The following is a 27,736-nucleotide window of genomic DNA, read 5'->3' as shown; positions in this document are numbered from 1 at the left end:
GAGCGGTATGTTTGTTTTCATGTTCTCGGAAATTAAAAAAGCTCAACTACGTTTCGCTTTTTCAATCTTTTCCTCGAACATGAAAACGTCAACATACCGCTCTTGTAACGTATATTACTATTATTAAATGATCATATTCCGATATACTGTACCACGGTCAAGCTATAACAGGGGAGTAAGTAAATGATATCCCCCGTAACCTCGTTATATGGGGATTCCCCCCCCCCTCCAAGGAAACGGTTCTCTCTCCGCCTATACCTTAAAGACATAAGTTAAATCTATCAATTAATCGTGCACGCACTGTAGCTACTCCTGTCGCGGATTTATATTTCCCCCTTACGTGAAACCGACACTGTCGCTTTACGTAACCACCGGTAGCTCAACGTAGGTCCCACAGATGCCGCTAGCGGTGTTACTGTCTCTCCCTCGGCCGGCCTCACGCTCGCTATTGGTCGAGAGCGCACGAATGCTTTCTATTGGTGGGTTGGTGGCGCGTTAGATGGACGTCTGTAGATCGACGACAGCCTCAGTCGAACGGGTGCCGGCGCCGCGGAGATATAGCCCGCGCGTGGATTCAAGTGAAGTGTGTACAAGCATCAGCATACATGGTAGGGGGGCTTTTACGTTGTCGTGTTGTTTTTTTTTATTGATACAAAGTGTTGTTGTGTAAAGTTCTAATTATACAAAGACCTCAAGTTTTAAAAGTTTTACCTCTTTTTTTTTATTTATTAAATATAAAGAATATATACAAAAAAAGTTATGGCGAACTGACAACAGTGGACCGGTTGTCAGCTGTAGGCTGGGTTAATACAACCACCACTGCCACTTTCACCACTGCCAATTCATCATTATCACCGTGCAACAGATCACCGCTGAGTATCATCTTTGGTTCGGGCTCTGGCTTGCCTGGAGATGATAATTTCCAAGGACCTGTTTCTGCTGGGTGACCAAGACTACCTGAGGCTCCCTAAAGACGAGAAGAGAGTGATGGTGCGCCCCGTTACAAAGATTCAGAGGTCAGTAAGAGCCATTCATGTAGGTCACTAGCCTTCTAGTGTGATTTAGTAAGGTCATTTTCGTAAACTGGTTGTCGGAGTAGCTTTCCGACGTTCTTGTGGCCGAGTCTTCGGGATTTCTGGTTATCTGATCTGCGCTAGTTTAGTAACACAATAAGTGAATTCCTTGGAATGTTCGTACATCATAAATTTGCGTCAAATTGTGCCTGTGATTTATTTATAATATATTAACAAATGCATTGGAAACATTAACGACAGTTTATGGAACAGATCTTTCTTCATTTGTTTTTCTTTTTAAACCAAACATCAGTCATTTGTTTACAAATAAGCGCGTAATAAATTGAGATGAAACATTAGTTGTTACGTATCAAAGAAACTTTCGCAAAGTTTTACAAAAATGCTTGCTTTTGTCGTACAAGTCGTAAAATTGTCGTGATTTTGTAATGCATATTATTTGCTTAACATCGCACGAAAATAAATATTAGCACGATTCTGTGAATAGTATCAACGCCCTCTGTGTTGCTAAATAGCTTCACGAAAGTCGTCATTCATTTGTTTTCCAATTAAACGTATAAAGCAATATGTCGACAATTAAAAATGTTACAGGAGAATATTCGTTCTTATTTAATATCAATAAACGTTTAATAAATGCATCTATAATTTGTTTACGTGTGAAAATGTATGAAAGATATTTCAATAAAATTTTATTACGCATGAATGGTCATTTACGGAAGAGTTTATATTAATTTATTGATATTTTTAATTAACATTCGAGCAAGAAATATATCAGTCACTTATTCACATATACGTAAATTCGTAAAATAACTTTAATGCAGTTTTATGAAACAGTATCTATGTCTCTCCTTTTCTATAGGTATGAGAATTAGACAATTAAGTAGGGAGGTAATGCGATCAGGAACTGTAATTAACTAAACGAAGTTTGATAAGTCTATATCTATTAATAATAATAAATCTATAGCCAAACTTTTTCTGGTAATTTTGGTGTTACATGTATAATTATTCATCCTGAGACCAAAAATCGCTGTTTTGAAATTTTTGTCTGTCTGCCTGCCTGGATGTTTGTTACCTTTTCACGCGATAATGGCTGAAGGGATTTCGATGAAAATTGGAATATAAATTAAGTTCGTTGTAACTTAGATTTTAGGCTATATGGCATTCAAAATACTTTATTTAAAAGGGGGGTTATAAGGGGGTCTGAATTAAATAAACCGAAATATCTAGCTTATTATTGATTTTGTGAAAAATGTTGCATAACAAAAGTTTCTTTAAAAATGATTTCCGATACGTTTCATTCCAAGCAAAATTTTGATGGGACCAAATTGCACCAAAAACGGATGTTCTCTGAACTAAATGATCATATTTTAATTATTTGCATATAATAACAATTAAGAAATATGTTAAAGGAATTATCATTGCACTAAGTAACATATTAAACGATTTATCCTTCTATAAAACACGAATGATCCCTGGACCAGATGTCCTATTTTAATTATGTAATTACTTTATATTTATTTCTAACAAGTGCAGCGGAGCGCACGGGTACGGCTAGTAAGAAATAATAAGACATATTGTACTGGATATTTTAACATGATAGGGCAGGATATCAAAAGAAACGATATATTTTAATAGTTTGTTGTAATAGCTTTGCATAAGCACAAAAAATGAGTACGAAGAATATTTACAGTATACCAAAATCGACTAAAATTTTATTCCATCCACAGTAACAATGTGAACGCTAGTAACATTAACAAAAAATCAGACAGTAATGGGTGTTTTAGAAATGTTGCTTTTCAGAATTACAATATAGTGAAGACTCGTCTTTGCGATGGAGACAGAACATCAAATAAAAGTTTTGTGGGCTAGCAGCGCAAGTCAGTTCGGAGAGGCACGAAACTGTGCGAACTGAAGTAAAAAAAGTGCTGAGATTTCGTTAGAAATGCATTGCTAACGGTTCAGATTTAGCAAAGTTTATTAGTACGGAAATGGAGTAGTCTAAATATTATTTGTCGTTGCATTATATGCATATACTACAGTATTTAAGCTTCCACTACTTAATATATGATTAGTTTCAGCTTTTGTAATATGACACCAGATTGGAAAAGTTTTTCTCTGTGGGCCACTAAATTATATATATATATATATATATATATATATATATATATATATATATATATATATATATATATATATATGAAGACTTCGCGGGAAAATCGATGAATGTCACATTTCTGTTAAGGATTAGATAATGATCTAATTGAGTCTATAACGCAAGATGTAGTGCTGTTTCTATAGAAAATAAAGGAAAGAATTACTGCATTCGTGGTGATAATTCTCCTTTTTACCATTTTTCATAAGAACAACATTAAATTTCGCAGTGATCCATTGAATTAGATAATGACATCAACCTTAACAAAACTGTGACATTCATCGTTTTTCCTGAGAAGTCTTCATATAAAAACAGAAATAAAAACAATTGACTGTAGGCTATCAAGTGCAAAACTCGTCTTATCCTAAATTAAAAAAAAAAAAAAAAAAGAGTTACATAAGGGATGTTGTACTTCTTACAGCTCTGTACCTACTGATATAGTCGGTTTGTGCAAATCTTGTCTAATTCCTCTTCCATAGAGCTCAGAAAACTACTATCAAATGCAAAACTGTCCATATCCATAACGGTTTTTCCTGTTTTCTGACAAATCACTTTACCTGGATAAGGCGAGTTTTGCATTTGATAGCCTCATATATATATATTAGGACGGCCATATTGGAAGCCCTTTGAAGCTATACCACACACGTAACTGCAGGAAATAATAAACACTTGGTTACAACGCACTTATGTAGATTATGAAATAACACTATCCATTAGTAGACTAACAATATTTGTTTTTAAATCCTTCTTTTAGTTAACAATTCGATGGTGTTGGGTAAAGGGAATTATTTCCCCAGGTGTCTACAAAACTTAAATTCTACAAGTGAGTGTACAAAAACAAAGCATTTGATGTGTTTTATTTGTGTAGAAAATTATTTGCAAAGAGGTCTGAAGTTTCTTTTCATCTATCATAAAAAAACTCATTTTTATGACTCATCTCCCTTTACCCAAACACCATCGAATTGTGGTCAAACGTAGACAATTAAAAGATCTCACGGACCACGTATGACTCGCGAGCCGTAGTTCCCTCATTTCTGTACTAGACAGACAAACGGTAGAGCTCCGAAGTGTGAAATAAGCAGGGTGCCAGATTTACGCTTGAAACAAAAGAAGCGACAAAAAAAATAGTTCACACCTTGCAAGCGGGATTCGAACACCTCACTGCGTGGTGAGACACCTGCTCGACCAGTAGCTTTGCTTGTAGTTAATGTTTAGTCAATCAGCTGTTGCAATTCCTAACATTGTTATGTTGGGGGGACCTCCAGTGATCAGGGCTTCGTGGATTTGCTTATTGCTTCAGAGCCGAGTAAATGATAAATGTAAAAATAATAAAACAAATAAGTAAATAAATATAAATAAATAAACAAACAAATAAGTAAATACATAGATAATTAAATAAAAACATAATATGAAAGAAAGTAATAAACATATCTTACTTACAAATGGCTTTTAAGGAACCCTCAAGTTCATTACCACCCTCACATAAGCCTGCCATCGGTCCCATCGCGTGCAAGAATAAACATATCAGTTATAAAAAAATCAACTGAATTACGATTATAGCAAAAGGTAGCCTATATTGAAATGCTTTACATTTTTACTTTGTTATTTAACAACCCTGTCTGAACTGCGAAGTTACCTATCTGTAGGATATTTTAAAATTTAACGTGCGTTGGATTTTGTTTTTTGCTATTGTTGTTTTATTTTTACCACAGCCCCATGAAACTCGATGTGTGAAACCGTGTGTTAAAATGATACAACAGAAATAAAAACAATTGACTGTAGGCCTAGATGAAACAAATGCAAAACGTTAAACATTTCAGAATTTTATTTATTAATTCCTGTGGATATGTTAAGAAAACAAAATAGTTTTTAGTGCATTTCGATATATTCTTATTCCCTTAACATTTTTCATTCTAAAATTTTGCTATGAAACATATAGGGAAGACAGTGTTTACAAATAATTATTGATTTTTCATTTTAAGTCAGTATGATTATATAGTAAACTGTGTTGCACATTATAGCTATAAAGTGCGAATAAAACGAATTCATAAAAACAAATTAACACATTATAATAAATAATAGACAATGTGTATACGAATAATGTAGACTACAGTACCTATATAAATAACTACACTAACATGTAGTGATAATAATAATAATAATAATAATAATAATAATAATAATAATAATAATAATACATGACAGTGAAACGTACAGCAGAGTCAATTTCTGTCAGATGCGTTTCCAATTCACTGTGGGCTGAAGCAAGGAGATGCATTATCACCTTTACTTTTTGACTTTGCTCTAGAGTATGCCATTAGGAAAGTTCAGGATAACGGAGAGGGTTTGGAATTGAACGGGTTACATCAGCTGCTTGTCTATGCAGATGACGTGAATATGTTAGGAGAAAATCCACAAACGATTAGGGAAAACACGGGAATTTTACTTGAAGCAAGTAAAGGGATAGGTTTGGAAGTAAATCCCGAAAAGACAAAGTATATGCTTACGTCTCGTGACCAGAATATTGTACGAAATGGAAATGTAAGAATTGGAAACTTATCTTTTGAAGAAGTGGAAAAATTAAAATACCTGGGAGCAACAGTAATAAATATAAATGATACTCAGGAGGAAATTAAACACAGAATAAATATGGGAAATGCCTGTTATTATTCGGTTGAGGAGCTTTTAACATCCAGTCTGCTGTCAAAAAATCTGGAAGTTAGAATTTATAAAACAGTTACATTACCGGTTGTTCTGTATGGCTGTGAAACTTGGAATAATTACCATCACATTAAAAATGTGCAACATTTTTGTATTTCAAAAATAGAACGCTTTCAGAATATTTAACATGCAGTATAAATGTGTCTTCAGATATATCGGTACGATTTAAATCAAATTGGAATTGCAGTTTCTGAGAAAGGGTACATTGAAGTTTGTAGAACGTTGTTTTGAGAAAAACAGCGATAAAGATACATTTTAGTGTTAGTGCATTGTAGCCTGACAGGCTTCAGAACATGCCATTTAAAATACCTAATTAAGAAATTTAATAAAATATATATATATTCTTATCTAGAAAATGGGGCAAATTTAATGAAATTAAAAGTGAAGAATGTTATTTTTCATCGTTTCAGTCTTCAAGCTTCCCTTGAAATGTCAATATCATAACTGCAGACGATGTGGCAACAACTGTAACCACATAAAGGCTGGTTCACAATAAACCGGGAACGAGAACCAGAATGAAAACGAGAAGCGGAGGACGTGAATATGAAAATGTTTGATTCATAATAAACCGAGAACGTAGACGACTATGCATATCGATATGCATGTCAATAACGATATGTAAAGTCGATATTACGCATTCTGATGTTATTTGTGTATAATTGACCAATGGCGTTCCCTCATGAGTACAAGTCAGCCAACATAAACACAGGTTAACCAACTTCGAAATTTCAACTGAAACATTTCATTAGGTACGGTACTATAAATATGCCCATGCATCTTTATTATCACAACCTTATTTAAGTCTACCATAACGTAAAATAATTAGAGAAGAAACATTTGTAATAGAACAAAAATGAACACAACAGTAGTTATTGAATTGAAGCATGGATATGTAGTGTGTAATACAACCAATACAGTAATAAAATATGATTCGCTTCCGATCGGTGTTCAAAGATGCAGCTATTGAAAGCCACGTATTCTCCTTCATTTTCTCATCTTTATACGAGGCGCGCCGCTTATCGTAAACGTGAGGATTTTCCTCAACACTCAATATTAGAATCTCATCAAATAAAATTTGCTCCATGATGCACAGCACAGAACAAAATAATGCATAGGTTATGTCACGGTCTTCTTGCTACAAAATATACGACGACAAAATAGCTTTTAGATGGCAATAGAATGAATCTAGTGGGCTGTGATCGGAAACGTGAACGCCAAAGTTGAAACTTGGCCAACTCTCCGTTCCCGATGCCGGGCTCCGGCAAGCTTTTCGTTAATTGTGAATGCTCACATTTAAATATACACATTTTAACAATTTTACCGTTTTCGTTTTCGTTCCGATTCTCGTTTCCTGTTTATTGTGAACCAGCCTTAACATGAATATCGTTAACCAATGTGGAATACAGAATTCAGTACGCGATATTGAAAATGTGTAAAAATAAATAAACAGAAAGAACTTAGTGAAGAAGATATGCTACTACACATCGCATGAAGTACGTGGCAAAATACTGTACATCGGCATCGTGCGTGAGACCAGAGCTACGACACTATTATTGGGGGCAATAGACCGTCGCGCGTGTTCCCAGAACACGAAATCATGGAAAGCTACGGCAGCCTTCCGTAGAGCATACGGCGCGAAGCAGCAATGTTTACGTTAGTAATAGATCGCAGGCAAGATGCTGGTAATTGCTGACAAATATATCCCTGCTTGTTCAACATGGAAAATCTCTCTTTCGTCAGCTTTAACATCATGATATATTTTCTGAATGATATACGGGACTCCAGCGGCGAGGATCCGAAAAACAAGATGGAAAAACACGCATGACTTGAAACTCTGCACTCACTTTACTACACACGAGGCAAAAAAGTGGATCTCTATGACAGTTGAACTAATATTAGCGTAACAGAAGGCCGACTGTATTATTCCCACTGCCCTCGGTGATGAGTGAGGCTTAGCCAATTTGAGTATGAGTCAGTGAGTGAGTGATTCAATGAGTCAGTGAGCGACAGAGTCGGTTCCTTCATTCTGAACTAACCATTGCATTTTTTAATAAAGACTCACTCACTTGCAACCACACCGCGAAATTCTGGCACCTGGTACTGCATCACGTTTCGTATCGGGCTAATATATTGGCAAAAAATTAGTCGATATTAATTCATGTATTATTACTTACTTAATTACTGGCTTTTAAGGAACCCGGAGGTTCATTGCCGCCCTCACATAAGCCCGCCATTGGTCCCTATACTGAGCAAGATTAATCCAGTCTCTATCATCGTGTCCCACCTCCCTCAAATCCATTTTAATATTATCTTCCCATCTACGTCTCGGCCTACCTTTAGGTCTTTTTCCCTCCGGCCTCCCAACTAACACTCTATATGCATTTCTGGATTCTCCCATACATGCTACATGCCCTGCCCATCTCAAACGTCTGGATTTAATGTTCCTAAGTATGTCAGGTGAGAATAAAATGTTCTCTACCCCTAACATGTACGAAAAAAATATTTTAACTTTTACCTATGCTAGTTTTTGAGAAAATGTACATGAAAAACCAATGTTTTTAGTTATAGAAAAAAAGAAAATGCAATTTAAAAAACAAACTCATCAATATTGCTAAACTATTCATCCAATTATAATTAAATTCATATGCCTTATATATGCTGCAAGGCTTAGGCTATATACACAGACTTTTTTAAAATTTAGTCATTATTTGTGGAATAGTTTAAAAGATAAAAAAATAAAAATGGCAACCTGATAGTGTTGGTCACTTCAGTTTTCAATCACACCTTAAGACTTATTTTAGGCATATTATAGATGTATTGACTATACGAATTATTATTATTATTATTATTATTATTATTATTATTATTATTATTATTATTATTATTATTATTATTATTATCAGCACCGTCATCTAATGCAAGGCTCTGTTCTCGACAGATTTTTCTTAATACTTTGTGAATTTTTTTTAGTAGGTTATTTTACGACGCTTTATCAACAACATCAGATGGCCAGACATAATCACAAACTCAGAACTATGGAAGATAACAAACCAGAAAGAAATCACAATAGAAATCAAAAGACGAAAGTGGAATTGGATAGGGCACACAATCAGGAAAGAAGATGGAGCAGTAGAAAGAATGGCTTTGGATTCGAACCCCCAGGGTAGTAGAACAAGTGGAAGGCCAAAAAATACAGGAAAGAGAACAGTTTTGGAGGAAATTCCTAGGGAGGGGAAAACATGGAGCGAAGTGAAGAAGTTGGCTACAAATAGGGTCCGATGGAGGCACTTTGTGAATACCCTATACTCCTCATGAGGAGATAAAGGAGTTTGATTGATTGATTGATTTATCAATTTATCAACAACGCTTTATTTAGCGTCTGAATGAGATGAAGGTGATAATGCCGGTGAAATGAGTCCGGGGTCCAGCACCAATTTACTCATATTGGGTTGAGGGAAAACTCCGGAAAAAACCTCAACCAGGTAACTTGCCCCAACCGGGAATCGAGCCCGGTCCACCTGGTTTCACGGCTAGACGCGCTAACCGTTACTCCACAGGTGTGGACTTTTTGAATTTCTTAACAATTGGTATTGTTTCGTTCATTTTTGATAACGTCCATTTCTCCGTTGTGTAAGAATGGGCAGATGAATTTGGAAACAAGATTCTTTTCAAAGTAAGCTTTCTAATAATTGAGTAAACAGGTCGTATTTTCAGATTGTATTCCGTTTAGACCTATATCATGCAAGAACGAATATAGTTGCTATGGGAACGATTCACTTTATAGCCCGTCATCTTTTTTATATACACAACGACTGGACACACACTCCCTATCTAGACTTGCACTGACCGAAAGTTTGTTTCAGTGTGTAACATTCAGCTTGTCACGTTGACAAAAAATATCGGACGAAACTGCGCTTTGTTGCCATGACCTAATGCACAAAAAGCAGTCTCTCCCCTCTGAGCTGTTCTCGTAGGAGTGGATTCGTTTGTAGGAGTTTCTGTCGCTTTACATTTTGCTGGACTTGTTTGTCACTCAATGCTAGTCGTTATGTGTTGATGCAAACAATAGACAAACGATTTTCATAACAGTTTTAACTAATTTGCTGAAGTGCTATTCGAACCGGGTATAGACTATTACACCAGGTTCGTATCTCTTCCCGGAAATAAGTGCTTGTTATATAATAATAATAATAATAATAATAATAATAATAATAATAATAATAATAATAGAGAAGTTTTATATGATATTCTTATTGAATTTGGTATTCCCAAGAAACTAGTTCGATTAATTAAAATGTGTCTCAGTGAAACGTACAGCAGAGTTCGTATAAGTCAGTTTCTATCAGATGCGTTTCCAATTCACTGTGGGCTAAAGCATGGAGATGCACTATCACCTTTACTTTTTAACTTCGCTCTAGAATATGCCATTAGGAAAGTCCAGGATAACAGAGAGGGTTTGGAATTGAACGGGTTACATCAGCTGCTTGTCTATGCGGTTGACGTGAATATGTTAGGAGAAAATCCACAAACTATTTGGGAAAATACAGGAATTTTACTCGAAGCAAGTAAAAAGATAGGTTTGGAAGTAAATCCCGAAAACACAAAGTATATGATTATGTCTCGTCACCAGAATATTGTACGAAATGGAAATATAAAAATGGAAATTTATTCTTTGAAGATGTGGAAAAATTCAAATATCTTGGAGCAACAGTAACAAATATAAATGACACTCGGGAGGAAATTAAACGCAGAATATATATGGGAAATGTCTGTTATTATTCGGTTGAGAAGCTTTTGTCATCCAATCTGCTCTCAAAAAATCTGAAAGTTAGAATTTATAAAACAATTATATTACCGGTACATCTATATGGTTGTGAAACTTGGACTCTCATTTTGAGAGAGGAACAGAAGTCAAGGGTATTTGAGAATAAGGTGCTTAGGAAAATATTTGGGGCTAAGAGGGGTGAAGTTACAGGAGGATGGAGAAAGGTACATAAAATTTTATTCTCACCTGACATAATTAGTAACATTAAATCCAGACATTTGAGATGGGCAGGGCATGTAGCACTTATGGACGAATCCAGAAATGCATATAGAGTGTTAGTTGGAGCCTGGGATGGGTCATCAGTATTCGGAAAGCCATGATTGGGCATTTCGGGTGTTACATACCTGCATGCCGGTCGCCGTATGCCAACACATGTTAGTCGAGGTTAACCCCTCATCCGCGGGCGGACATGTTGCTTGCCTTCAAACTTCTCGCGTGCAAATTTTGTGTATCAAATAATGCATTTCATTGCAAATTGATTCCTATTATGACTAGGGACCGGATTTTTATGCAATTACATATTATATTCCTTTCAACCTAACCGTATATAAATAACAAATCTTTGCGAATCTTGTAATTATCATTAATATATTAAAATTTGATACTACATATTTTTACATATTTACCACACATTGCATTTTATGGCTTGATATTATATAAATCTACATATTTAGGAGGTTTATTCATTTTTACTTCTCTAAAAAGGAAAAAAAAAAAAACTTCTGTTAGGGAAGTTTACAATTTGAAATACACAGATTTAAAAAGCCTTTTTACCTACCCAAGAAAGGATATATTTCGAGACGAAACATAACGTCCTTAGTTCCAGGAAGTAAAAGAGGCACTCACTCCATACCGCCCACTATAAATATGAGTGAACAAAAGGCAACCTTTCTCATACAACTACCTTGTATTGTAAAAATCATTCAGAAAGTAGCGTTGCCTTCATTCGGTGAAGTGGGACGAGGACGACATGATTTGTCTCGAACTATAATTGTTCTGCACACGTCTTAACAAGCCGTTCCCATGCAGTTTGCAACCTTACTCACCCTCTTCCTAATCCTTCCAGGGAAAACCCGTGTCAAGTCTGACATGAGCCCCAATAAAGTAGCCGACTTTTGAAAAGAAGCTGAAGTAAACTGGAAAGATGTTGAAAGACTAAAACAAATAGCTTTTCTGGTTATTGCTTGACCTCTTTACTTTAAATTTAGTAGACCTATACGGAAATGGGATTTTCCGAGCAATTAGAAAGTATGGCTCTCGGCTGGAATAATCCTACCCTTTTGAATGAGACAGGAATGTCACTTTTCAAACAACAGTTTGTAAATGCCTATAGTTTGAGGTTTTAGTAGGTACTTGTTTCTTACAGGGAGCAGCTAAAATGCATGTGTCCCACATCTCCTCTTATTTTCTCCTAATCCAGTAAAGCGAAACAGTGCTTGCAGTACTGTTGTGTCATTCATTTCACTCAGTTCTCTAGTTTTAGTACTTACAGTATAAAGTGCAAGTGAGTTTATCTACTGCTTTTAACTAACTAAAATGGCCCCTGTATCTTCAACCCTAACGACAAAAATAAAATCATAGATTGCGATGGACGAAGCTTTCACTACAGATGGAAAAATAGTAATGTGTCAAGTGTGCGGTAAAAAAATTCGGGTGCTCTATGAAATCAGAACTGGAGAGTCTTACCTATCCTATACCTGTCAGATATTGATATTAAATATTTTCACGATTTTACATATTTTGGTACATATTCAGCTTATTTTTCTTACATAAATATGTACATATTTCACACCTTGATATTACATAAAAATCCGATCCCTAATTATGACATTCATCACGCTCCTTCTAAAATTAATTTATTTTCAGTCTCCCCCTTCCTAAGGTTGCCGTTAATTTCAATTGTGAACGATCGCAGAAAAGAAAGACAAATCGTAATGTAGTACTTAGTTGCCACAGATCTAGCACAGAGGTAGCGAACTAGGCTGGTCTTCCAAACTCATTTGGATTCATTACGTGTTCAGGATTTCTTCCGCCGTTTTTTCCAACTGTAAAGCGAATTTCAGGTAATCTCATCGCGCATCTACGGCCTCATCTCGGCAATTAAATAATAATAGTCTTTATTAAACAAATGTATAAAACTTTCAACCATTTTTATTTCGGAATATGTATTATATGGTCGACCTGGTCGGCAAGTTCATATAGCGCTGGCCTTCTATGCCCAAGGTTGCGGGTTCGATCCCGGGCCAGGTCGATGGCATTTAAGTGTGCTTAAATGCGACAGGCACATGTCAGTAGATTTACTGGCATGTAAAAGAACTCCTGCGGGACAAAATTCCGGCACATCCGGCGACGCTGATATAACCTCTGCAGTTGCGAGCGTCTTTAAATAAATCATAACATTCATGTAGGCTATTATATGTCTTTCTCGTGTTAAATTTTACCGTACATGCTTAACATGTTTCAGCCTGTTATTGGCCTTCTTCAGAACTGGTTGTTGCTGGTCTTGGCGCCTTTTGTTTTGTTTCCTGTGCGGCTGTGTTTGTGTAGTGTAATGTGGAGTCATATACAGAACACATCACAAATGCTAACCACACCTACAGAGACATCAACACAGACATGGAAATTCTACACATCCAACCAAAAAGCCAGAAACTAAACACACTAGAACAATACGAAATACAGAGGTGTGAAAATTATTAGAATAATCTTAATTTTAAAGGTTTTTTAATAGTTCCTTCACAAATATTAATTGAATTAGTGAATATTGGTATATATTACTATACTGATGTAGGATATATTTACTACTAACAATGCCGGAAAGCATTGTTGTACATTGGTATTTTTCTTATTTTACAATTGTTATGGGTATTCAGAAATTATTATATTATGTTGGCGGAATTGGAAACATAAAAAATTATATGCACAAAACAGATGTATACGTTCATTTGAACCTTCACAACAATGTAAACGCAAAGAACAATTTGTTTAAAGCATTTCTTAATTAATTTTTGATGTTTCCAATTCCGCCAACATAATATAATAATTTCTGAATTCCCATAACAATTGTAAAATAAGAAAAATACCAATGTACAACAATGCTTTCCGGCATTGTTAGTAGTAAATATATCCTACATCAGTATAGTAATATTATATACCAATATTCATCAATTCAATGAATATTTGTGAAGGAACTATTAAAAAAACCTTTAAAATTAAGATTATTCTAATAATTTTCACACCTCTGTATATAGACATACAAAAACACATCCAAGTGAAATTCTCAACACACAACTCAATTTCAGAACACACACACTCTTTGACTTCATATTACACTACACAAACACACCCCCACAGGAAACAAAACATTTAGGTGGGGGAAACCTAGATACGACGTAGGCAAATGGACGACAGTACCTGTGCTAAAATGATTCAATATTGAAAGCTCTTTCGTCACTGGAAAACGCTAACATATTTTTGGAACGTACTGTTTACTATGACCGTAAGGCTACTATGACTGTATATGCGGTCTTGGATCTGTGTGCAGGACGGTTGAACTTCATTAGTAGAAGGGGTGGGAGTGAAGTACATTCAAAACCTCAGGTACAATAAAAATTGAAGTAAAAATAAAATGATGTCCCTGTATATATCTGGAATGCCGTAACTTCGTTCGTTCCATAGCGCATCCTTCAGAAATATGACAGACTTCGGGCAGCGCTTTCTGTTCGTGGAATTTTGCTGCCGTCCATGTACGTCTCTCTCCTCTCTGATCAGGACGGGAGCAGAATGTTTCTTTGTGCTCGCAGAATGCGATCATCTCTAATTGGAAATGCATGTTAGTGTCTGATCACACAGGGTCACTAATTATTTCATGAGGATTGTCTTCGCATTCCACTCCAGAATATTCTGTTTGTTCTGCATAATGACGCTCAAACTTACAAAACTAAGAGATGAGATCATCGAAGAGAGCTTGTCGAGAGATTCTTAAGTTTTATACATACATCGGGGCGCTCGGAGATCCTAATACGATCATAGCGCAAGGAAGATCTTCACTCAGCTCCAGGACATCCTTAATATGGCGGGAGGAAGAAGCGAAGACTCCGTGTTGTGTGACTTTCCCTTGTACAGAGAACCAACCTGCTTGGCAATTGTAACACACAGGGTGCACAAAAATTTGATCGGTAAACTTTGTAGAATGATATTCAGCCGGTCAAAGTATTATAGTGTTACTGCTGGATGTTTCTTAATAAAGATCTCGTTATAACGCGTTGGTAACTCTTAATATGTACAGATACGGAATTTAAAAAATGGCCGACTATTGGTAGCAGTCCTCCTATATGTAGGCAACAAGCTTCGCAAGACTGCCCACAAGTAGCGTAGGCCCTATAGTTGTTCTTGTTTACTGCTCATGCGCAATGCGTTATACCTAAAACTTAGTAAAATTAGGCGGCGCATTTATTTTTTTCTGGAACTGTGTAAAGATACAGTTTCGAGTGCAAGAAAAAAATTGAAATAGACTTTTTATTTATTTATTTATTTATTCATTATTTAAATTTAAATATACAGAATACAGAATATAATTACAACAATAGCAATAGAAATAAAATAATACAATGAATATAAAAAGGGGATACAGTAATATTAACAAAATTTGAGGACTGAATGAGCAGCGCTCGTGTTCGGTCGCAGTTCAGATTAATATAAGAAGAATGTAGAAAATAAAATAAAATAGGAACTAAAATTAAAATTACAGCTACAATGAAATTATATAATATAATATATTATTAATATAAGAGGAATGTAGAAAATAAAATAAAATAGAAACTAAAATTAAAATTACAGCTACAATGAAATTATATAATATATATTAATATAAGAGGAATATAGAAAATAAAATAAAATAGGAATTAAAATTAAAATTACAGCTACAGTGACATTATATAATATAATATATTATTAATATAAGAGGAATATAGAAAATAAAATAAAATAGGAACTAAAATTAAAATTACAGCTACAGTGAAATTATATAAAATAATATAATATATTATTAATATAAGAGGAATATATAAAATAAAATAAAATAGGAACTAAAATTAAAATTACAGCTACAATGAAATTATATAATATAATATATTATATTATATGAGGAATATAGGAAATAAAATAGGAACTAAAATTAAAATTACAGCTACAATGAAATTATATAATATATATTATTAATATAAGAGGAATATAGAAAATAAAATAAAATAGAAACTAAAATTAAAATTAAAACTACAATGTAATTATATAATATAATATATTATTAATATAAGAGGAATATAGAAAATAAAATAAAATGAAATAGAAACTACGATTAAAATTACAGTTACAATGTAATTATATAATATAATATATTATTAATATAAGAGGAATATAGAAAATAAAATACAATAAAATAGGAACTAAAATTAAAATTTCAGCTACAATGAAATTATATAATATAATATATTATTGATATAAGAGGAATATAGAAAATAAAATAAAATAGAAACTAAAATTAAAATTACAGCTACAATGTAATTATATAATGTAATATATTATTAATATAAGAGGAATATAGAAAATAAAATAAAATATAAACTACGATTAAAATTACAGTTACAATGTAATTATATAATATAATATATTATTAATATAAGAGGAATATAGAAAATAAAATACAATAAAATAGGAACTAAAATTAAAATTTCAGCTACAATGAAATTATATAATATAATATATTATTGATATAAGAGGAATATAGAAAATAAAATAAAATAGAAACTAAAATTAAAATTACAGCTACAATGTAATTATATAATGTAATATATTATTAATATAAGAGGAATATAGAAAATAAAATAAAATATAAACTACGATTAAAATTACAGTTACAATGTAATTATATAATATAATATATTATTAATATAAGAGGAATATAGAAAATGAAAATAAAATAGGAACTAAAATTAAAATTACAACTACAATGAAATTATATAATATAATATATTATTAATATAAGAGGAATATACAAAATAAAATAAAATAGGAACTAAAATTAAAATTACAGCTACAATGTTATTATATAATATAATATTAACATAGAGAAGAATAATATTGTACGTGAATAAAGTAGGAAAATTCATGAGAAATATAGGCTATATTCCGAAATTATACAATGCAAATATAATATAGGTTGATTAATTCATACACATAGGGTATAAATTTATTTAATCAAATTGAAGATATTAACACGTTTCTAATTTTCTTGTTGTATGTTAGTGGGTTACGTGTTAGAAGTTCTGGGTGTAATTTAGTTAAAGCATTGTACAACCGAGGGCCAAAATTAATGCTATGCTTTAGACCAGCAGATGTGAGACATTTAGGTGCTACTAATGTTGAATTATTATTTCGTATTGTGTCATTTTGTGTGCCTGTAATATAAACTTATTACGATTTTTATGATAAAATCTTAACAGAGTGATGGTAATTTTAATTTTGTATATGAAGACTATGAGACACGAACTGAGGAACTCGCACAGCGTGGCCCACATGTAGGTCAGAATCCCAGGCACCGTTACGCTGACACCCAGTATTCGTGATTCCTAACGCGACTAATTTACCCTACTATTCGTGGACCGTCTTGTCGATGAAGTTATTGCCTCCGTAGTTTCGTGACTCCATCAGACGACACTTAACTCTGACAACTTTTGGTTACTGTGCAACGGTTAAGAAGCACAGAGCTACGTGCGGTGGGATCGTCATTTGTTTAAAGACACTTTTAGCCACAGAGGTTTTTCTGCATCGATATTTAACCTAGGCGAGAAATAATCGACTAATAGTGCCTCATATCCTCTATCAGGAACTGTGTTCTTTTAAGTCTAGTACGACACAGGACACTAACTTCATTTTCCTCTGGAGGAAGTCGTCCTAAGGAATTTCTCGTCCTTTAAAATTTGTCGCGCTCGACCTGGTTTTTGAACCCTTGAACCTCGGCCACTTTTCAGACAATCACGGATTTTAACAATCGTTTAATTTGTATATATATGATCTAGTACATTACACTAGACAAAATATCGACAATTATTCATTAGTGGCCAATATACATGATCATGAAATTAGAAATAGAGAACAAATTAATATTACATATTGTAGATTACACAAGAGCAACACAAACTTTTTAATTATGGGGATGAGATTATATAATAAGCTCCCAAGTTCCCGGTCGGGACAAGTTACCTGGTTGAGGTTTTTTCCGGGGTTTTCCCTCAACCCAATACGAGCAAATGCTAGGTAACTTTCGGTGCTGGACCCCGGACTCATTTCACCGGCATTATCACCTTCATATCATTCAGACGCTAAATAACCTAGATGTTGATACAGCGTCGTAAAATAACCCAATTAAAAAAAAAGCTCCCAAATCAATATTATAAATTACCAATCAATAGCTTCAAAACCAGATTTTACAATTGTTTATTAAATAATCCTTTTTAGCCTGTTGCTGAGTTTTTCAACACAAATTTGTATGAAATTGTATTTTAATAAATAAGCTTAATAGCAATTTAGTTAGTTTTCTTCAATTTAAAAGTTTCAAATTATTTCATGTTTTCATTGTATTACTTAAATTTTACTGTTTCTTTTATTAGTGTTTTTAATAGTACATTATGCAACGAGCCTATAATGATAGTAATTAAGAAGCGAGTATGGATATTTATCAAACGAGCGCAAGCGACTTTCATAATTTTCATGCGAGCTTCTTAATTACCATTATAGGCGAGTTTCATACGACTTTTTATGCTCGACCATATTTCTAACTTGATATTATTAATTTTCTTTGTATCTGACCTTGACCAATGTCCCGTATGTTGTGAGATATGCGCAGACACGAAAGTATTGATTTTTTCCGAGGAACAGATGTTCACAGTGACCTTGCTAGGCCATAAGAACCTACAGAGATAATATTTAAATTAAATTAGACATTGAAAAACGAGATGACAAATTGAATTTATTTGAATATTATTTACAATTAACGCTAATTATTATAGTAACAGAACATAACCTTCTGCGACAGTATTGGATTTCCAGCCTCCGTGACTTTTCGCTAATTCTCTTTCGATTGCATATCCGAGAATAATCGATACTTACGGTTTTATAACGGTAGAAAGCTGACCTGTCATTGGCTGAACAGTTGTAACCTGAGTCGTCATTGGCTGAAAGACCTGACCTTTAATGAGTAGGTGTACTTTAATGACATGCATTAAAGGTCTGCTACCAGGTGTATAATTATTACATTTCGGCATGGTCGAGCATAAAAAATATTTATATGTTTTTTCAATGTATTCTGACGAAGCCTAAAACTGTATGTCTAATGGCCAAATAAATTGAATTGAATTGATCCAGCGCTAATTGCTTGGTGACCATTGGACTAACGAAACGACGCGCAATGTTAAGACTGTGTAAAACGACGGTCTGGGTTCGAACCCAACCTGTAATATGGATGTTTTTTTTCGATGTAAATGTGATGCCTTGTATATAGTAAGACTTCATATCACCTAGCCCGACTTGTCTCCATGCAGTGTTGTGTAGAAAGAATAAAAGTTGGACTTGAGCCAACAACGGGAACAAGAATCGAAGGAAGAACGTCAAATGGAGGAAGAAAATAGGGAATAGATAAGAAATTGCAAAGGGAACATCATCGAACTGCGATGTTTTTCCTCTGAAGCCATGAGGTTTCAATTTCCTGAGATAATATCTACTGATTGATGGTTCATTAATATCATTTTGGTTTTATAGTAGATCTACATTTTCTGTTTTTAAAATTAATGTTTAGTAAAACCCAGCATTTCAGAAGGCCACAGAGAGCAATGTAAACACGTGACATGCACCTCTTCTAATGAGAGGGATAATTTCTCTTTCCTATCCCAGCAATCAAACTCCGGGTGTTACGATTTTTAATTTTACGACAAAGCTTTCATTCTGAAGTTAAAGCTTTTTTTCTCTCTCTTGTATGGACGGGCCCGAAGGCTTACACTGCAGTCTAAGGCTTATTGTGCTTACCACTCCTATTCTGTGAATGATTGGGTAGTCGAACGGCCGCTCTCTTGTACAAGTACAGCACCCGGGCTATTGTATGGATGATGATAATGTGAATTAATGATGATGAAGTGAGTCCGAGATCAAACGCCGAAAGTTACCCAGCAATTCTGCTTCAATTGGTTGAGGGAAAACCCCAGAAAAAAATCCCAACTAGGATTTGAACCCTGTCCCGCTCTCGTTTCATGGTCAGACGCGCTATCAGTTACTCTACAGCTGTTGTGAGGTTAACGTTTACGTTTTCATTTACAATGGGAACATAAACAAAATCGCAAAAATACTTAGTAACCATGGAAACATAACGACGACTTCATTTTATCGTATTTCCACAGTCTAGTATATACAGTCACGAAGCTTGAATTGTCAGGGTGCTAGGAACAATAGACTGTGCCGGTACTATTTCGCATTGTCTGTAATGAGGCGATATTAGCGATCCTAGTGGTTAGCAACTATCTATGGATGCATATTTACTACGTATTGAGCTTCGTGACTATATAGCTACTAGACTGTGGTATTTCGTTGTAGCTCATACAGGGACATCATTTTATTTTTACTAACATTTTTAATATTAACCTAGCTATACCTTTAGAGAACCGGAAACACCGTTTGCTATCCCCTTCCACGACTTTAGTTCGAAGATACTGGAGTAAAACACAAACAAATCACTTTACTAGGTATAGGAGGGTAGAAAAGTAGTTCATCCATTTACGTAAACTAGGAAATATCGCAATTTTGAGTTCCATAATTTTCATTAGGTTTTTGTTTAATCAAAATACAGTACAGTATTAACAATGAGTGTTTTTACTCACGAACTGAGCTGTCCATGTGGACGTATTCATTATGCAGTGTATATTATACTGTCTACAGCACATTAGCGTACAATATAGAGAATGAAGTTAAATTGAAAAATAATCATAATATGGATATTTAAACACATTTTTTAAAATGGTGGCCGTTCATTTCGATACAGGCTTCAGTTCTTTTGTGCATATTATCGCACTATAGACTATTGCATCTATTTCCAATTGCCAGTTTCGTCCTTCGTACTAGTAACTCATGTTGAAATAATTCTGTATCTACTCTATAAAAGAGTACCTTACGTACTGTAAATTCAATCTTCACTCCTGCCCGAACCGCACAGATAAAATAACTCAGACATGCTATCTACTGTCCGTCCAAGTGGTTATGCTGCAGGATCGTGGAAAGGGGGGAAATCACGTGACAATTAATTACTTAACGAGGCCCTTTTATTTAAGTTATTTTAAACAGTTGTATAATATTACGTAAGCGTCCAATTCCTAACAGAAATTAATGTTTTCAGAAAAGAGCTAAGACAGCCCAGCTCTTAAAGAGGGGCGAGCAGAAGCAGGTGCGGGAAATCGGGATGCGACGTAGGCAAACGGACAGTACCTGTGCGAAAATATGATTCAATATTGAAAGGTCTTTCGTCACTGGAAAACGCGAACATATTTCTGGAACGTACTATACTTACTAACTCAGTAGTGTTTACATGCGGCCTTGGTTCTGTATGGAGGACGGTTGAACTTCATTAGTAGAAGGGGTGGGAGTGAAGTACATTCAAAAACTCAGGTACTTCAAAGCTATTACGATTGCTTATACATAAACCTGAAATTTTAGAGTTTGCAGACTTTCATGTTATCGTCCAACGGTAATGTTTAATGTCAAATAATTGTGAATGTTCTCATTAAATATAATCTGTCTGCAAACTCATATGTTTATGTTTAATGTTAATTGTGAATTCACAATGAACCTTAAACATAAACATAACATAAACACGAGTTGCTGCTTATTCCGTTGCCGGGTTTACAAAGTTCCATAATTCTAAGCGGTGGCATCATCCCTGTTTCACTACCCATTATAACGTCTATTTCGCGTCTAATGTAACTCCCCAGGTTTGGCTGGTGTCGTTAGAAGGCACATAATGCAGTTTAAGATGAACTTAAGTAGACCCACTAATTGGCTCTCAGAAATAATACAATTTATGTCGTGCCCCATTCTAAGAACAGCTCTTACACTTCCAGCAATTACTTCGCTTAAAATTTATACTTTATTAGCCCCGGAATAAGCATTCAGTAAATACTTTTTACAAACATTTTAAGTGAGGCTTTCAGCTCAGCGCAGGACGGAGATGGCGAGTTTTCTTCCTCCCTCCAAAACTCGTTTATCTCATAAATTAACTTTAATTTCATCTTGATACAAAAGTAACTTTCTCTTCGCGTTATAAACAATTGATAACTGCTTTTAGAAAATTGAGCGTGTAGAATGTTACAGGTACAAATTCTATTTCAAATATTTTCTGATTGAAGAACAGTTTGAGCTTCTCGCAAAACAAGTGACTGCACATAAAAATTTAACTATGAAGTTTAGTTTGTGTTTTATACCAAACAAGTGACAACACGTGATTGATAGCAATAAAAAACAGTTTCTGTTTATACAAAACAAGTGACTGCACATAAAAGTTGACTATGAAGTTTAGTTTGTGTACCAAACAAGTGACAACACGTGATTGATAGGAATAAAGAACAGTTTCTGTTTATACAAAACAAGTGACTGCACATAAAAGTTGACTATGAAGTTTTGTTCGAGTTTTATACCAAACAAGTGACAACACGTGATTGATAGCAATAAAGAACAGTTTCTGTTTATGCAAAACAAGTGACAGCACATAAAAGTTGACAATGAAGTTTAGTTTGTGTACCAAACAAGTGACAACACGTGATTGATAGCAATAAAGAACAGTTTCTGTTTATGCAAAACAAGTGACAGCACATAAAAGTTGACTATGAAGTTTAGTTTGTGTTTTATACCAAATAAGTGACAACACGTGATTGATAGCAATAAAGAACAGTTTCTGTTTATACAAAACAAGTGACTGCACATAATAGACAACAATGAAGAACAGTTTGCGTTTCATACAAAAAAGTAATTGTCTATACTAGGTCATAATGAAGAAGAGTTTGTGTTTGGTGCAAGACAAGTGACTCCACATAGGCCTAATAGTTCGCTATGAAGAATAATTTGTATTTATAGAAAACAACTGAATATACATAATATATAACAGTGAAGAACACGGATACGTTCTTTCTTTCCCAACAACTTGAAAGGAATTAGATTAATCAAATTCATATCCGTCTATGAATTGATGTGAAGTCCTTGTAAATCCCTACTTCAGTCTATTTAAAGCTTTAAGAAACTGTCCCTGTAACTTCATCCCTCTTAGTCCCAAATATTTTCCTAAGCACCTTATTCTCAAACACCCTTAACCTATGTTCCTCTCTCAAAGTGAGAGTCCAAGTTTCACAACCATAAAGAACAACCGGTAATATAACTGTTTTATAAATTCTAACTTTTAGATTTTTTGACAGCAGACTGGATGATAAAAGCTTCTCAACCGAATAATAACAGGCATTTCCTTGCATCTCCTTGCTTTAGCCCATAGTGAATTGGAAACGCATCTGACAGAAACTGACCTATACGAACTCTGCTGTACGTTTCACTGAGACACATTTTAATTAATCGAACTAGTTTCTTAGGAATACCAAATTCAATAAGAATATCATATAAAACTTCCCTCTTAACCGAGTCATATGCCTTTTTTAAATCTATAAATAACTGATGCACTGTACCCTTATACTCCCATTTTTTCTCCATTATCTCCGAGGCTAATTTGAAGGATTCGTAACAAGCTGTTTTTTTACGGTGATGGGTTTTTAGCGTATGGGCGAATCCAGAAATGGATATAGAGTGTTAGTTGGGAGGCCGGAGGGAAAAAGACCTTTAGGGAGGCCGAGACGTAGATGGGAAGATGATATTAAAATGGATTTGAGGGAGGTGGGATATGATGATAGAGAATGGATTAATCTTGCTCAGGATAGGGACAATGGCGGGCTTATGTGAGGGCGGCAATGAACCTCCGGGTTTCTTAAAAGCCAGTAAGTAAGTAAGTAAGTAAGTAAGTAAGTAAGTAAGTAAGTAAGTAACTGTCCCAAATTTTCCAGCAGAAGTTCTCGTCTTTGCATCTAAAATATGCCTATTGTACATAATAGTACATTATGCAACGAGCCTATAATGATAGTAATTAAGACGCATTTATGATCGTTTATAATTTTCATACGAGCGTCTTAATTACCATTATAGGCAAGTTTCATAAGACTTTTTATGCTCGATCATATTTCTAACTTGAAATTATTTAAAATTAGGTCTTCTTATGGTTATGTGCGAACTGACCTGAATTGTGAGATGTGCGCAGACGCGAAATTATTGATTTTTTCCGAGGCCGAATGTCATTGACCTTGGCAGAGAATAAGATGAAGATTACTCTGATATAACCTGGAAATTGATTTAGAATTGAAAAACGAGATGACAAATTGAATTTATTTGGATATTATTTACAATTAACGCTAATTATTATAGTAACAGAACATAACCTTCTGCGACAGTATTGGATTTCCAGCCTCCGTGACTTTTTGCTAATTGTCTTTCGATTGCATATCCGAGAATAATCGATATAACGGTACAAAGCTGACTTGTCATTGGCTGAACATCTGAACTTTAATGAGTAGGTGTACTTTAATGACATGCATTAAAGGACTGCTACCAGGTGTATAATTACTACATTTCGGTATGGTCGAGCATAAAAGGTTTTAAGGGCGCCAGGATAATGTTATTGTTATGTAAGACAGCCAAGCTGTGAGTTTTGTACTTTTGAGTCTGTGCATCTCTGGGAATATTACGACATCCTCTCTGAACTAACAAGACGCAGGAAGGTCATACTTATGTGGGTGCCGGCCGTATGGGAATAGAGGGTAATTAGTACACCGAGAATGGAGATCAGACCTCATTTGTGAGCGCAGCCATTTTGTGGCTGTTCCAAGAGTCGCTCAAAAATGTAAATTGGGATCTGGCAGCAAAATAAAAAAAAAAAACGTGTGTTACGAAGGTGATATGTCTTTCTCATTATACGAGGGTCATTGTTATAAGTCTTAATTTTTATTTTTTTAGACAAACCAGGTACATCATCTTAATCTACAGACTTTCTGGCACTTTTCAACATAGTTACTATTTCTTTGCACACATTTTACCCGTCGTTCTGTAAGTTCGAAAATTCGCTTGCTGTAGAAGTCCGTTTCATCTTCCCGAAGACACTGACGCACTGCTTTCCGGATGTCCTCCAGCGTCTCGTAGCGTTGGCCTCGCAGCTCGGAGAGTGCCAAGTCGGGACTGTAGGGAGATTGCGGAAGAGTTTTTCACCCAAATGTTCTGATTTTCTCCACGGTGACACGATCAGTGTGAGGCCAAGCGTTATCGTGTTGCAGGATGATCTTTTTTTGCAGGGCGTTTCTCGCGCAATGCACGACGGAGCTTCAAAACTGTCTGAATATAGCGCACAGCATTTATGGTCTGTCCAGGTTCAAGAAATTCAACGAAAATGCATCCCAGAACTGACCATCTCTTTCATTGTTGCGTTCCGTGGAGGCAGTTCGAGGGCGACCGCTACGAGGCTCATCTTGGATGCTCGTGTTCCCATCTTCGAAATGTTTCACCATCTCCCATCACTGCTGGCACCCATGCACACATCTCCGTATGCACGCTGAAGTCTGAGGTGAATTTCAGCAGCAGATTTTTCTTCTTTAACAAGGAATTTAATGACAGCACGCTGTTGAAACGAACCATCGTTGTCGACCATTTTGCAAACATTGCTTTGGTCACATGATAGAAGTTAATGACGTCACAATATGTGTAGAATCTGTAGATTATGATCATATGATCATTTTTGTTACATTGTTGAAATTGAAAGTATTGCTCATATTTTTCTGTACGACCTTCTGTACGTGTTACGAATTAAGTTCAGAGGAAATAAATAAAAATTCTAAAATGTAAGTTTTTTTTTTATTTTTTTAAATCCATTGTTAACCCTCAAGCATCTCTCAATGCTTTCCGGTTGAAACATTTGCTTTATTTAACATTTTTACATTTTACGATGAAAGAGTAATGGAACGGAGAAAAATTCTCTCCGGCTTAGTGGATAAAGCGTCAGCACGTAGAGCTGAAAAACCCGGGTTCAAATCCCGGCGCCGGAAAGAATTTTTCTCCGTTCCATTACTCTTTCATCGTATGATGACGCAGAATATCTGCATGGAAATATCATATGTACTTCGGTACATTAAAATAATATATTTTTACATTTGTTTCTTCTATAGTCAATTGTTTGTTTTATTTGTTATATTTTACAGCTTTAGTATCGTGTTTCATAGGACTGCAGGAGAAATGACACAGAATTAAATAACATTGTTGATACATTAAGAACGGCAAAACCCAGAGGCAAATGAAATTATTTTCAGAATTTTATTTAATTCCTCTGAACTTATTAAGAAAATGAAATACTGTATTTGTTACTGAATTTATATGCATTTTACTTCCTTAACATTTTCCCTTATAAAACTTTCCTGTGAAACATATAAGGAAGATAGTATTTACGAATAATTGATTTCTCATATTGTGTGTTTCTCTGGGTGTAGAACACAGGGACTTAACATTGCCATTAGAAACTCATGTATGAAAACAATAAAGAAGTAACTCCTGATCACCTCTGTGGTACAGAGGGCCCGGGATCGATTTCCGGTCGGATTGAATCCTGGTTGAGGTTTTTCGGGGATTTCTCTCAATCGTAAAGCAAATACCAGGAAATTCGGGTCACAACATTCCTGAATATAACCGGCTTCATTCATCACCGAAATCATATTTAGAACAAATCAGTAAATTATATCTACAGACGCCATCTAGTTCACAACAATAGAACCAGTCTCAACAATAGTACAGAGGCCTTCGGATTTCAACCAAAGATTAAATCGCGATGTGATCGGAGATCTTAAAGCGAGTATAAATAACAGAAAAAAAAAAAGAAGTAACTCAATCAGTGAGTCATGTTTAGTAGGCTTTGACAATTTATAAAACAAGAGAGCGTCAGTTAGGTTTGCTAAGTCAAAGCCTGATATTTTCTTGCTTACAAATTATCAAAGCCTGCTAATTTATAAACATGAACCACTGATTAAATTGTTTCTTCATTGTTTTTTACATGTTTTTATGGCAATAATCTATAAGAAAAAAACACGGTGTAGTAAATTGTGTTATATAGACACACAGGGTAATACAGTTTGAAGCAATCTGTTCTAGCCACGATCATAACAAATCAGATTGCATAATTTTATCAACTACTTTGTGTCAGTTTTCTTCCCCCCCCCCCCCGCTTCGAGATTTTGATACGTGCGTCACAACGGCTGGCCGGCTGGTAGACTCCCACGACGGCTTTTACACACTGCAAACGACTGCATTAAAGTGAGTTGGAAAAGGGTGTGTTTTCTGTAAATATGTTCAAGGTCTGCTAATATAACTTCTGTGTTTACACTAGGATGCTTTGAAATTCGCATCCATTATAATCCTCAAAGAACTCCACCAAGGCTACCCTCTAGTATTTTTGTAGTAGGACGTTCCTTGAAAACAGTGAGACATCGCGAAATAAAACTCGAACCTCACGAACGAGAAATGTGATATTTCAACGATATCAACACCCACATTCAGTTTATAGGTGTCAACGGTTAAGGCTGGTTCACAATAAACCGGGAACGAGAACCAGAATGAAAACGAGAAGCAGAGGACGTGAATATGAACATTTTTGATTCAAAATAAACCGAGAACGTAGACGACTATGCATATCGATATGCATGTCAATAACGATATGTAAAGTCAATATTACGCATTCTGATGTTATTTGTGTATAATTGACCAATGGCGTTCTCTCATGAGTACAAGGCAGCGAACATAAACACAGGTTAACCAAATTCGAAATTTCAACTGAAACATTTCATTAGATAC

The 27,736-nt window shown here is 34.8% G+C and overlaps 1 protein-coding gene across 2 annotated transcripts in view; it reads left to right on the top strand.

Annotated features, from left to right (window-relative positions):
• Positions 1–506: 506 nt before the first annotated feature.
• Positions 507–27,736, top strand: part of E23 (Early gene at 23) — a 555,031-nt gene continuing 527,801 nt past the window's right edge. Inside the window, exon 1 of one of the 2 annotated variants that reach the window (XM_069849063.1) lies at positions 507–1,016. In XM_069849063.1, the coding sequence (XP_069705164.1) occupies positions 913–1,016 (104 nt within the window). In that variant the 5' untranslated portion in view covers positions 507–912. The remainder of the gene's footprint in view (positions 1,017–27,736) is intronic. The other variant, XM_069849065.1, reaches the window with a different exon arrangement.

Source organism: Periplaneta americana, chromosome 16 (assembly GCF_040183065.1).
Source record: "Periplaneta americana isolate PAMFEO1 chromosome 16, P.americana_PAMFEO1_priV1, whole genome shotgun sequence".
NCBI lineage: Eukaryota > Metazoa > Arthropoda > Insecta > Blattodea > Blattidae > Periplaneta > Periplaneta americana.
The sequence above is the reverse complement of the archived record's forward strand: the minus strand, read 5'-3'. Positions and strand labels throughout refer to the sequence as shown.